At 47.4% G+C, this 13,377-nt stretch overlaps 2 protein-coding genes across 4 annotated transcripts; both read left to right on the forward strand.

The window, feature by feature from the left end:
* Positions 1-493: 493 nt before the first annotated feature.
* Positions 494-4,899, forward strand: RPL17 (ribosomal protein L17). Of its 2 annotated transcripts, none has more exons than XM_084225320.1 (7): positions 494-543; positions 884-936; positions 1,029-1,069; positions 2,288-2,422; positions 3,297-3,395; positions 4,117-4,308; positions 4,803-4,899. In XM_084225320.1, exons 2-7 carry the CDS (start codon positions 897-899, stop codon positions 4,848-4,850), a joined length of 555 nt encoding a protein of 184 aa, XP_084081446.1. In that variant the 5' UTR covers positions 494-543; positions 884-896; the 3' UTR covers positions 4,851-4,899. The 2 variants fall into 2 exon arrangements, with proteins under 2 accessions (XP_084081446.1, XP_084081447.1); XM_084225321.1 differs by lacking the exon at positions 494-543 and adding an exon at positions 644-665.
* A 455-nt stretch (positions 4,900-5,354) lies between these two features.
* LOC311165363 (UPF0729 protein C18orf32 homolog) lies at positions 5,355-8,522 on the forward strand. Of its 2 annotated transcripts, none has more exons than XM_084225278.1 (4): positions 5,355-5,393; positions 5,828-5,914; positions 7,463-7,699; positions 8,328-8,522. In XM_084225278.1, the coding sequence occupies exons 3-4, from the start codon at positions 7,472-7,474 to the stop codon at positions 8,400-8,402; spliced, it is 303 nt and encodes a 100-aa protein (XP_084081404.1). In that variant the 5' UTR covers positions 5,355-5,393; positions 5,828-5,914; positions 7,463-7,471; the 3' UTR covers positions 8,403-8,522. The 2 variants fall into 2 exon arrangements, with proteins under 2 accessions (XP_084081404.1, XP_084081405.1); XM_084225279.1 differs by having other exon boundaries at positions 5,381-5,692.
* Positions 8,523-13,377: the final 4,855 nt, after the last annotated feature.

Consider the following 13,377-nt stretch of genomic DNA (forward strand, 5'->3'; position numbering starts at 1 on the left):
GAGTGCCAAAAGGCCTACTTAAGTTACGATCCTTAGCATAACTACTCCTAATACACAATATTCTCTCTAAAACTTAAAATCTACTGCAACATCCTCAAGGCCCTTCGCTGCTTCCGTAGCCATCCTTTTGGCGCTAACAGTTTAATGTCTTTCTTATACTGCAGTGACCACCACTGCTCACAGCGTTCAAGATGCTCGGCGCGGATCGGCGCGGGGCAATCCCCTCCCTCGGGCGGTGGTTTTGCTGTGCCAGATGCACGCTAATCTCCTCACTAAAAGCACCTGCACCACGAGATGGGAGTGAATACCGCGGTGTGCTTCCCCACGGCATCGTGAGTACCGCGATATCTTTCCCCACAGCAAGTTTTATTCACGGGCTCGGCGAGAGAGCCGCTCCGTGCCCACACCGCCCGCACCGCGAGACCCGCCGCCATCTTGGGGGCGGAACGGCCCGGGGGCCGTCCCCGCCCAAAATCTCGCGAGAGGTGCGCGCGCTGGCGGCGCGTCCCGCCTTTCCTCTTCCTCTGCGGCCGCCGCCCCGAGGTGAGGAGCCATGGTCGGCCCGGTCCCGCGCCATCCGCCGCCATCCGCCCCCATCCCGTCCCATCCCCGCCGGCACCGGCGTCCCGGACACCGGGATCGCTACGACATGCCCTGCGCCCGCGGTATTCCCCGGGATGGCGCGCGGGAGGGCGGGCGCGGATGCGGGAAAGGGGCAGGCCTGAGAAAATCCATGGCTGCGATGATGACTTTCTTAGGACACCTTTGGATGTAACTGTGAAAAGAACGCGTAATTCCTGAGCAGCTGCGGTGGTAAGGGGAGTAGTCCGGGTCCTGCGTGCCAGTGTTAGAAGTTTAATATGTTTTAATTGGTATTTTTCAGCTGAGCTCTCAAGATGGTGCGCTACTCCCTGGATCCGGAGAACCCCACGAAATGTGAGTTGCTGTTTTAGGAGAGTTCGTGTGGGATTTCCCGGAAGCCAGTGAGGTTTTGATTATAAAACTTGGTCTTTTTTTCTCTTTTGCAGCATGCAAGTCCCGAGGATCTAACCTGCGTGTGCATTTCAAGGTAAGGAGTGTGTGATTAGCAGGAATCGTAAATTACTTTTCTGCTTGACGTAGTTTTTGTTAGTTTTTCTTGTTATTTTTTAAAAGAAGCCCAGGCTGGCTTGGATTGAAAGGGCTTGTAAGGATAATCTCGTTCCACCCTCTGCCGTGGTTAGGGACTAAGCTCCCGTCCACCGTGGCCCTGGAAGCTTCCAGGGATGCCGGGCCAGCCACAGCTTTTCTGGGCATCTTGTGTCAGGGCCTCCTTGCCCTCACAGTCAGGAATTTCTTCCTAATATCCCTTTTTTTAAGGAAGTGTCTTTTACTCTCTGATCCCTATAAGATTCCTGACAGCTGCTTGTAATGGTCTCCATCCACAAAAAATGAGAGTCTGGATCTTAAAATTGTCCTTGTCTAAATCAGATAACAAAATACAGCAGCAAATTTACAGGAGTAAATTAATCAGACCCTGGGCTAGTGTTGGGTGTGAAATTTGTCTAATTTCTCCTACTCTTTTTGATTGTGTGATGTTTGGCACAAGGACCTCAGTTCCTCTGGAAAAGGCTCGGGTGCAGAGAGCAATTCAGAAGTGTTATTTAATCATGAATCCAGAAATTAGCAGATCATTATCTGCTTAGTGTAATACGAAGTTTTCACTTTGGTTTCCTTTTTTTTGATTATGAACAGGTAGGATTATCGTTAAAGCCGGCTTACACAATTAGTAAATGCTGTCTAAAAGACTGATCTTTTATTCTTTATTTTTATTTCTGAGCCTTTTCTTCTCTTACAATTCTTTTGGAGAAAACAATATTGTTAACAATTCTCCCAGTGTTTCTTCATTGGTTCCTGTGAGCTGCTGTATTTGACATTTTTGTAAGAATTTATCCATCCGAATCTTGGCTTTTTAGATTAGTGGCCAGAGAGGAGCTATGAAAAGTATAAGTACTAAAATTGCAATTTTACTAAGAGTTAAAAATTTCCTTGTTGGATTTAGCCACTGGGTCCAAAAAAAAAAAAAAAAAAAAGCCATGCTTGAGACACAAATTTAGTAGTGGCAGTCATACCAAGGGTTAGAAAACTAACAAAGAAAAAAAGCGTTCATTATTTTTCATTCTTAGACTTGGGTATTCTTTAGTAAGTGGAAGGAGTTGTATCCAGGGAGGACAGAGGGGTGGTTGAGCTCGTGCTGTCTCCTGCAAGGATTTGTTCAGAGGATCTTTTCTGTGCCCTGTGTTGGTAGAACACCCGAGAGACGGCGCAGGCCATCAAGGGCATGCACATCCGCAAGGCCACCAAGTACCTGAAGGATGTCACCCTGAAGAAGCAGTGCGTCCCCTTCCGGCGCTACAACGGCGGCGTCGGCAGGTGCGCCCAGGTGAGCTCCTGGGAATGCCGGCAGGGAGCCTTTGGCTCTGGGTGCTTGACACAGAAAGGTGATGTAGAGATGGTGTGGGTGTAGCCTGTCATTACTGGTGGTAAACTTGAAATAAAACACAATCACAGGGTGGTTTGGGTTGGAAGGGACCACAGACCTCAGCAGGGACAAACAAGAGCAGGTTGCTCAAGAGGGAGGAAAGGCTTTTAATTCCAGAAGATGCATTTCCATGGAGTGTCTGCATCTATTTGGCAGCATTAAGTCAGGGGATTAAATTTTGTGGGGTTTGGTGTACAGCAAAATACAGTAGATGATAATTCATTCTAATCTATATCCATAAGATACAAGGTCCTCAGCACAGGAAGGACATCAGCCTGCTGGAGCCCCTGTGCTCTGGAGCCAGCCTGGCACAGCTGGGGCTGCTCACCTGCACAAGAGAAGGCTCCAGGGACACCTCAGAGCCCCTGGCAGGGCCTCAAGGGGCTCCAGGAGAGCTGCACAGGGACTGGGCACAAGGCAGGGAGGGACAGCAGCCAGGGAATGGCTTCCCAGGGCCAGAGGGCAGGGCCAGATGGGATATTGGGAATGAGGAATTGCTGGCTGGGAGGGTGGGCAGGCCCTGGCCCAGGGTGCCCAGAGCAGCTGTGGCTGCCCCTGGATCCCCGGAAGTGTCCAAGGCCAGGCTGGACAGGGATTGGAGCAGCCTGGGACAGTGGAAGTTGCCCCTGCCCATGGCAGGGGGTGGGACTGGATGAGCTTTGGTTTGGGCTCGAGGAGACCCTGTTCAGTGGTAATGGCAAGTTGAAGGTGTGTAGAAGGTAACTGGAATGGACCAGGCCAAAAGCAGGACTCCCATTGTTTGCTCTCCTTCCAGGCCAAGCAGTGGGGCTGGACACAGGGCCGCTGGCCCAAGAAGAGTGCAGAGTTCTTGCTGCACATGCTGAAGAATGCAGAGAGTAACGCTGAGCTCAAGGTGGGTGTTACTGAGCACAAAGCAGTGGTGTCAGGCTCTCTGTCAGCATCCTTGGCCTGGGTATCCCTGACTTGGAGAGCCACTTGCCACCTGCTTCATTCACAATACTGAATTGTAGGGAGGGTTTGGTGTTGCTCCCTGTTTAAAACAGGCTATGTGTGTTCCTCAAGTTAAACGACAACAGCAGTTTTTCACAGGGAAAATCTGTTTTTTAAAAAATTTCACATAAAAGGGCTGTTCTGATATCTCAAAATCTGTGAAACTGAAATCTGTGAAATTAATAGCTGACTTGATCAGTTGCTATTTCTGTTACAGTGCTTATTTGGTAGCTTTGTTGGCAGTGTTGGAGTAATAGGTGACACCTTTTAGTAGCCATGAAATAACCATAGATAATGAGCCATCAGCACAATTTTAAATTATTTGTGATGTGTGAGGGCTGGACTTTGTCATTTTAAATTATACTTGCTTGGTAAGTCCTCTGCTCCATGGCATCACCAAGCCTGGCTGTGTCAGTGGTGATCCTTGGAAAACCCTCTGCTTCATGGCATCACCAAGCCTGGCCGTGTCAGTGGTAAATCCTTGAAAACCCTCTGCTCCATGGCACCAACAGGTCTGGCTGTTTCATTCACCAGCAGCAGTGTCTGGGGCAATAACTCACATTTTTGCTGCCGAAATGAATTATTTAAAGATGGAAGTGGCTCACAGGTTTTCTTTGTGCCAGGGTCTCGATGTGGACTCCCTGGTGATCGAGCACATCCAGGTGAACAAGGCTCCCAAGATGCGCCGGCGCACGTACCGGGCACACGGCAGGATCAACCCTTACATGAGCTCCCCGTGCCACATCGAGATGATCCTCACGGAGAAGGAGCAGATCGTGCCCAAGCCAGAGGAGGAAGTTGCCCAGAAGAAAAAGGTACCAGTTGTCCTGTGCTCTGTTCCTGTAATGCTGTCAGGACAGCTGAGGGTCTGGCAGAGAGAGGGGTTGCTGTGATGACTATCTTAGGACACCTTTGGAATGCCCATGAAAAAAAATAAGTTCATTCTGAGCAACCCCATTTTTTCAGTTTTCAACACAAGTACTAAGCACTTAAAAGCCCTGAGAACCATTTTTTAATTGCACAGAGGGTTGGTTCTTTCCTCCCTCAAAGCAGCTGCATTGTGTGCGTGAACCCTGGGTGTGTACAATAAAATAGTGAGTTGAATTTAGAACCTGCAAGCAATGTAGTGGTTGTAGGGATTCCTGTTTATGTGCAGGTGTGATGAGTCTATCATTTGCAAGGGAATTCCTAATTAACAATTGATTCCTAATTAACAGTTTCTAACAGTTAGCAGTACTTCTAAAAGATAACTTTGGGATGTTTCAGGAAGTCTCATTTCACTGTTCTTTTTTGTGTGTTTGCTTCCCAGATCTCCCAGAAGAAGCTGAAGAAGCAAAAACTAATGGCTCGGGAATAAATCTGTCTGGACAGATGTATATAAATAAAATCTTAAATATTTGGTTTGATTGTGTTGCTCTGCTACAACTTCTGGCCTGGTGTTGGGCGTTGCTGTGGAACAGGGGCAGTGAATTTACAGAATGATGGAGTGGTGTGGCTGGGAAGGGACCTTAAAGCCCATCCAGTTTAATCCCCTGCCATGGGCAGGGACCCCTTCCACTGTCCCAGGCTGCTCCAAGCCCTGTCCAGCCTGGCCTTGGACCCTGCCAGGGATCCAGGGGCAGCCACAGCTGCTCTGGGCACCCTGGGCCAGGGCCTGCCCACCCTCCCAGCCAGCAATTCCTCATTCCCAATATCGGGTTTCCCAGCCGGGCCGCGTGTTCCCGCTGCTGCCGGGCCCTCCCGCGTTCCCCCTCCCAGATCCGCAGGAATCGGGTCCGGGTCCTGGTTCCGGTCCGCGCGGGTGGGGCGGGACTTAGTGCGTCACGTGACACGCGCTGCCGCCGGCCATTGGCCGGAAGCACCGCCCCGGAAGCGCGGGGCCGTTCCGGTGCGGGCGCAGGTGGGTGTGCAGCACCGGGAGCACCGGGAATGATCCCTTCCTCACATCCCGCCTCACCCTGCCCTCCGCCCCGCTCCGCACGGCCCACGCCTGCCTGGCCACGCCGGTAGCCGGGGGCTCACGGGCTGCACCGGCCCCAACCGCCCCCGGAGAGCAGAACGGCAACGCCTGACATCAGGCAGCCTCCCAGACTCGCTCATCCTTTATGGAAAACGGGGAAAACCCGGCGGGTTTGCCCTTGTGGCGTTTTCCGGGCGCTGGGAACAAAGCCGTGCCGTGCCGTGCCGTGCCGTGCCGAGGTTTGCCCGTCAGTGAGCGCGTTCCTGCCGGGGGCTCACCGAGAGCAGCGGCACCGCCCGCCGCAGGAGATCACCTGCCCGGCCACCTCCTCACTCCTCTTTTCTCCTTTCTCTGTTTATTTCCTTGCTAACCAGCTGGCGGAGCGTCACCAAGTCACCGGAGGAATTCGTCAGGACGGTGTTCCACGCTGATCCCAGGGATCGCTGGTGCATCAGGCGGAGGTAGGGATGGTTTTTTGGACACAAAGCGGCTGCAGAGACAGCACAACACGTGGTATTTCCCTGGGACAGCAGCCAGGGAATGGCTTCCCAGGGCCAGAGGGCAGGGACAGATGGGATATTGGGAATGAGGAATTGCTGGCTGGGAGGGTGGGCAGGCCCTGGCCCAGGGTGCCCAGAGCAGCTGTGGCTGCCCCTGGATCCCTGGCAGTGTCCAAGGCCAGGCTGGACAGGGCTTGGAGCAGCCTGGGACAGTGGAAGGGGTCCCTGCCCATGGCAGGGAATAGAAGGAAATTTTTTTGAAGCTCTCTTGTGACCCAAATAATTCTGAAATTCTGTAATGATTCTACAGCCTGAGGTGTTCCCTCCAGCCATGTTCTTCAGCTGCTGGATGAATCCACATTTTACTGGAAATTTTATGTTTAGGAAGTTGTGGTGGAGACAGTGTCTGAAATACATATATTTTAATAAGTTTAAAGGGTTATCTCATTTGTGTCGTCCCTGTATAAGATTCCTCTCAGACCTCAGAGAGTAGATTTAAAGTGTATTTGAAGCAGCCAGAGTAGAACCTGGAAGAGTCAACTGGAAATTGATACTCTGTTTTTCTGTAGGGCTAAAAATCTTCAGGGTAACATAAAATAAAAAGAAAATATTTTATTCCTAGTGAAGTGTGCACATCTGCCTCTTCATTCTCCATGTTGGAAAGCTTTTGTTTTGCTTCTTGGTGTGAGAATTAAGATGTCAGCAGCCTGCAGAGGGGGACTGTGAAGGGCAAAGTTGTGTGGCAGCAGAGTGTGTCTTAATATATTGCTTGTCAGCACTGGCAGGGACAGGTCCAGCCCAATTAACTGCTTCCTTTCCCAGCTGGGCCTTTCTGCCTCCTTGCTTTGCTTTTCTGCCTTTTTTTTTTTTTTTATCAGAGACCCCTTGGTGCGAATTTTGATGACTTGTGGGGTTTCAGAGAGAGGTCATTGTTCATTTTCTAACAGTTAATTGTATGGGGTTGGTGTGGGATCAAGTGAGGGCAGCAGGAAGGAAGTACCGCATATGCTAATTCTCTCAAATCCTGATTGGAATTTTTTCCCCTTTCCCACTATCCTGTCCTTCAGTGGTTTTGATGTTTAGTTTCTCCTTAAATAAAAATGGATAGAGCAACACAAACCCTTTGGACTCATAATATAGTGGGAACTGGGCCAATACTGGCAGCTTGCTGCTTAAACTGTTTTTGTGTGGCTTAAGCAAAAACTCTTATTTCCTGAATTTGTTTTCCTTAGTTGCATCTGGAGGACTGATGAATTAATAGCAAATTGGTTTGGGGTTTTTTTTGTTAAAATGGCAAGAATGTTCCCCTTGTTGGAGGCTTTATAACATTGGAACACAATATTTTTGAAGCTTTAGCAGCTACGTAATAATTACAGAATAATCTACGTTTGAATATGAAATATGGATTTTATTTACTTTGTAAATACTATTTTCTCGGATTGTGGCATACAAACGCTGCCACCCTAAGCTGTTTTTCCCCCGCCCCTCACCATCTCTGTCCTAGCACAGGAGGGAGCCATGGTGTGCATTCCCTGCATCGTGATCCCTGTTCTGCTCTGGGTCTACAAGAAGTTTGTGGAGCCCTACATCTACCCCATGATCGCCCCCTTCATCAAGCGTGTCTGGCCCAAGAAGGCTGTGCAGGAGCCACCAGGCACCAAGCAGGGGCCAGGAGGGAGCACTGGGGACTCCTGGGGACCTGCAGCCACCAAAAGAGACCAGGAGGATGGATCTGGAAGCCATAAAGTAAGATTAATTCACCCAGCTAGGCAGGGAAGCTCTGGGATTAGCCACCCTGGGTAGCTCAGGAGGGTGAACAGTTGGGTGTGTTTACAGATATTTTGGTGGCTACTTTCTTGGAAGCAGCAATTACCACTACTGTGCCAGCTAGGAATTGAGGCTTCAAGACATAGTATAGTAGTTGCTTCTTCTGGTCTTGGAGGAAGAGGAATTGTACTCGTATCCTGAATCAGCTTAATTAATAATTTTTTAACAGCTGGCTATTCTTTCAAAGAAAAATCTGAAATATTTGGCAAATCACAAGCAGAAATTAAAAACTACCTCTCTCTTCAGGCAGCTCTGCCACTCATAATGGGGAAGGATGCTTAGTGCACATAAATTAGGCTTTTATTATTTATCTTCTGTCACAATGCAAAGATTTGTAAATGTTGTCACTGCCCTTATTCCTCCCTTCCCCCTGAAGCAATAATTATTTGTAAATCTACACAGACACCACCACTTTGTTTCTTGCTTCATATTTTTCCATAAATCTTTACTGGCCTTGCTTCTAAAAGCCATTTTTGTCACCTGTTCCTGTTTTAGATGTGAAGTTCTAATTTGACATCTCATTAATGACACTGTTTTTTGTTTGCAGTTGGAAAGCAATGGCATTGCAAATGGAAGTGCTGCAAAGGGATCTGCTGCAGTATATGACAAGAAAACAGCTTAAAGGAGTTCATTCCTAAGGATTTTATTCCCTCATGTCCAGTATGAACTGCTGATATTCCTCTCAGTTTGAGACTTTTTTTCTTTGCACATTTTAGCTGAATAAAAAACTTAATTGCTTGCAGGAGAGAATCTCTTTTGCCACTAAAACGGCAGCTGGCGCATTTGTTTATTTAAAATATTTGAAAGCTGATGTTCTTGTATTTTTCTCACTGGAACTACTTTTCATCTACCATCTATTTGGTGTGAATAGAGTTTAGGTTAAATAACATAAGAATAAATCTGTCTATGGAAGGCAAATGTATCTTAGCATATTGATGTCACTAAGTGCTAGTGCAGTACTTGAGGCTTTCACCTTAAAGGCTTTATCTGTTCCTGGTGAAGAACTGTGGACTGCATTGTGACAACAAAAGCTCATAATTTATCTATGAAGAATTTAGATTTTTCATGTCAAATCTATGGATGAGCTAGAGGAGTTATGCTGCATACAAAATTTACTTAGCTTACTAAAAGCAGAAAGTCTTGATGTGATACTTTCCTTAATTATTTTCCTTGAAATATTATGCCTTTTTTTTTCCTGAGGCATGATGCAAGAGAATGTTGCTTTATGTTCTGTTGTAGTGATTTATAATGGCGCAGCTCTGGCTTTAAAAAAAACCCAACCTCCAACTAAAACCTCTTTAACATGCTTGTGGAATTTTCATTATAATAAACCGTGATTTTACTTAAAAATAAGTCGCTTCATGCAATTATTGCACAGAATCACAGAATTCTTAGTGTTCAGAGCTGTAAACACTTCAAGTGGTAACAAAATTTTGAAAACCTGGAGACAGGCCCCAGGCAGAAGGAGGCCCTAAAATAACTGAGTTCATGATAAAGTGAACTGGGCAAACTTTGCCTCTTCCTGGCAAGATGGATTCTGCTGCTGACTTGCGTCCCAACTGTGAAGTATTTTAAGTGTCCCTGTGCTTAGTAAGGAATAAAAATGGTAATTCCTGCTTTTTTTTCTGTCTGCCAGACCAGAGAGTTCTTTAAAAGATTCAAAACTAAACTATTCCAGCAGTTTTGGATTGTTTTTTATGATTTAATTTCCCTAAAATCCTCCCTCAGGCAGGGCTAAAAGGACACAGTTTTATACAGGCAGTCCCTGAACTATCACTGTAGTCCAGTGTTATTCTTGTGACTGTGATTTCTCTCAGTAGTTAATTAATTACTCTGGTATCTAATTTTGCCTGGTGCCCTTGGTGAGGTGCCTCGTTTCCTGCCAGTGCCTGGTTTGGTCAGACCTGGTGTGAGCGGCTCTGCAGCATTCACAGGTGTGCCCCTGCAGCCACAGCCGTGGCTTTGCAATGAGCTCAGGCACAGACACCTCCGTGTCAGACCTTGACTAAGCCTGTTTGCTCTTCCTTAATGAGCAACTCTATTCAGAGCTGAGTTTGGAATTGCTGTTCAATCAGCTCTTACCTCGTCTTTGGAAGATAACCCCCCATCGGACCAGTGTATCGCAGCTTCCTCCTAGATCACTGAATCCCAGGATCATTTAGGTTGGAAAAGACCACCGAGTCTAACCTGTGACCAATCCCCACCTTGTCACCAGCCCAGAGCACTGAGGGCTACATCCAGTCATTCCATGGAACCCTTCAGTGATGGGAACTCCAACACCTCTCTGGGCAGCCCCTTCTAATTCCTGACCACTCTTTCCATGGGGAATTTCCTCCTGATGTCCAATCTGAGTGTCCCCATGTCCATCCTGAGGCCGTTCCCTCTCCTCCTGTGCCTGTTCCCTGGAGCACAGCCTGACCCCCCGGCTGTCCCCTCCTGTCAGGAGCTGTGCAGAGCCACAAGGGCCCCCCTGAGCCTCCTTTGCTCCAGGCTCAGCCCCTTCCCAGCTCCCTCAGCCTCTCCTGGGGCTCCAGCTCCTTCCCAGCTCCGTTCCCTGCCCTGGACATGCTCCAGCCCCTCAGGGTCTCTCTTGCCATGAAGGGCTCAGAGCTGTCCCCAGCACTGGAGGTGCTTCAGTCATGCCCAGTCCAATCTGCAGCTCTTCAGCTAAACAAGAATACGTGTTCTGACATCCTGAGCCTTGCTGAAGAGATTGTCCCTTCCATGCTGTTTTAATATGTTGGGCAACTCATAAACAGGCCATTGTTTTAGAGTATGTCCACCTCTAAACAGCTGGGTACACAACAAAAAGTAGAGCAAGAGCTTTACTAGGGCTCCTTTAATTTTTAAACATATTCAGTCAATTTATAAAGTCTGCATAATTTTTTTTTCAGTTATTTAGGATATTATTACAGAAGAAAATACATTGAACAATAACAGAGAAAGTAAAGTGTATAGTAAATTAGGCTGCAGCACCAGGCTTCCAGCTGTGTGCTGGAAGCACCATATTTAAACACCAGGCCTTCTAAAAAAAACTGCAAAAAAGAAAACAAGCAGATAATGCAAGTAAGATTACATGTTTATGGTCTCTGGAATGGTGTTCCACTGCTTTTATTAGCTGCAGTTAAACCCTAAAGGGAGCAATCTACATCACAAAACTTTCTGTGTGAGGCACTTCTAGTGAAGCCCTGTCAGGAGATTTGTGTTATAACTCTTCTGCCCCTATTATTTTTCAAGAATAGGTCAATAATCCTGTTGTGTTGTGAATAGTTAAATGAAAATCAAGAGAAAGCAAAGGCCCAAGTCTGGGCTGGAGTGCATGAGATCATCTGCTGGGATGCAAAGGAGTGCACAAAGCCTTCTTTAAGAAAAACCAGCAGGCAGAAATTAAGGAAATCCTCATGTGATGGAATAATATTGATCAAGTGAGTTAACTTTAACTGAGAAAATTCCCACGTGCTTGTTACTCGCTAAAAACACTTACTTGCTAAGATTTACAAAAGGTTGAGGCACCTGATCGTGGCACGTGGACATGTACCAGAATTTCCTAGACCAAGTAGCAGCTCCACTTATACTGAAGACTTTTAGAGAATTTCAGAGTTGGCACCTTTAGGGGACCAAAGTACTGCAAATCTAGTCCTAAGTTCTTCAGCATTAAACCTGTCTGGCTTTATTTAAATACTATTGAGGAAAGATCAATAACTCAATATTTGAAAAAAATATCATTCAGATCAACTAATTTCAAGTATTTTTTCTTAATGAGAAGGTCTTAATGGGGTGTGGTACCTTCTGTGTGTTGGTTTGCACAAATTGCTGGGTGCCAAGAAGTTAGTTGAAAAACACACTTTAAAAAATGCAAATATATGCCAAAAATTCTTGAATAAAATTAATTAATTTTATGTTGCTGATTATTTTGATGGCCTGATCCTGACAGGAAAGGAAATTCTGGCATGTTAAACTGCACATGATCAGCTGCTGAGAATGTCTAAGCTGAAAATAAATTCTGATCTAATGACAGTAACCCATTATTCTGTTATTACCCAGATGGAGCAATCATGTCCCAGCTGAATTCTGGGAGCTGTTGGACATGCTGCAGAAGTTCAGTCCTCTGGGTCATTCCTTCATGATTTCTGTACAATGGAGAACATTATTGCTGAAAGAACAGTGGCTGCAAAGGTTGCAGGTGAAGGAAGTTAAGAGAGATTTAATTTACACTTAGGTTAACTAAAATCTCCTTCAGTGAGAAATGACTGTTTCATTAAACTGCCTAAGACTTGAAAGAAGGGATTATCTTTGTGCAGTTTTCTGATTGTTAGAGCAATGCTTGCTGAACCAAATCATATTTTGGTTGTAACAGACTGCCATTATTCTTGTTTTCAGTGAACCTGGCTGCCGTAATTGAAAAGCTCTAGAAGGCCATGTTTGCCATGGTCATTATTTTGCATTAGAAAAATATTTTTACTAATGCAGAGTTAGTAACAAGATACAGCACTATGACTTTTAGGTTATAGTGCTGTATCTTTATTTCACTGTTGTTTTAGAATCACTGAATGGTTTGGGTTGGATGGGGCCTTAAATCTCATCCTGTCACACCCTCTGCCATGGGCAGGGACACCTTCCATTAACCCCGGTTGCTCCAAGCCCTGTCCAGCCTGTCCTTGGGATGACAGTGAAACATAAATTGACATGTTGTGAATAGATGTGTTTATAACCCACAGGTGCAGCATTTTTTGGTTTTGGCACGGGGATTGCTCTAGAAAACCTTTACATTTTGTCACACAGCGTTTCACAGCCGTGCTGCTGAGCAGGCAGCAGCTCTGTGGGCGCAGCCATTGCCACCAAGCGTGGTGTGAGCACGGGCCAAGCCCCAGAGCTGTAACGTGGCAGTGTTTGCTCAGGGTTACACCCCACTGGTGCTGTTGGCAGACCTGCTGCTGGCATGCACAGCCCAGGAACAGGGATGGGTAAGAGCCTGGCTGGGGATTTGCTGTCACACACCACATAAACTCGGGGAATAAACTCAGGACTACACTGGGAAGAGCTTCCCTTTTAATGAGCCAACGGGTACCTTGGAATCTGCTGCTGATGGCACAAACCCCACTTTGGAGGTCACCCTTGGAGAAACAATGATTTAAAGAAGCTCAAGGGCTGGATGGGGCCTGGTAAATCCTCCCCCCCTCAAACATTCACTGTTGGTCCCATTCGCTGGGCTTACCTCATGTCCCACTGAAAATGTGGGACAGATTCAGAGCAGAGGATCAGAATGAATCACAGAAGGGTTTGGGTCAGAAGGGACCATAAAGCTCATCCAGTCCCATCCCCTGCCATGGGCAGGGACACCTTCCACTGTCCCAGGCTGCTCCAAGCCCTGTCCAGCCTGGCCTTGGACACTTCCAGGGATCCAGGGGCAGCCACAGCTGCTCTGGGCACCCTGGGCCAGGGCCTGCCCACCCTCCCAGCCAGCAATTCCTCATTCCCAATATCCCATCTGTCCCTGCCCTCTGGCCCTGGGAAGCCATTCCCTGGCTGCTGTCCCTCCCTGCCTTGTGCCCAGTCCCTGTGCAGCTCTCCTGGAGCCCCTTGAGGCCCTGGCAGGG

The sequence above is a fragment of the Fringilla coelebs genome, assembly GCF_963513975.1.
Source record: "Fringilla coelebs genome assembly, chromosome: Z".
NCBI classification, from domain to species: Eukaryota; Metazoa; Chordata; class Aves; order Passeriformes; family Fringillidae; genus Fringilla; species Fringilla coelebs.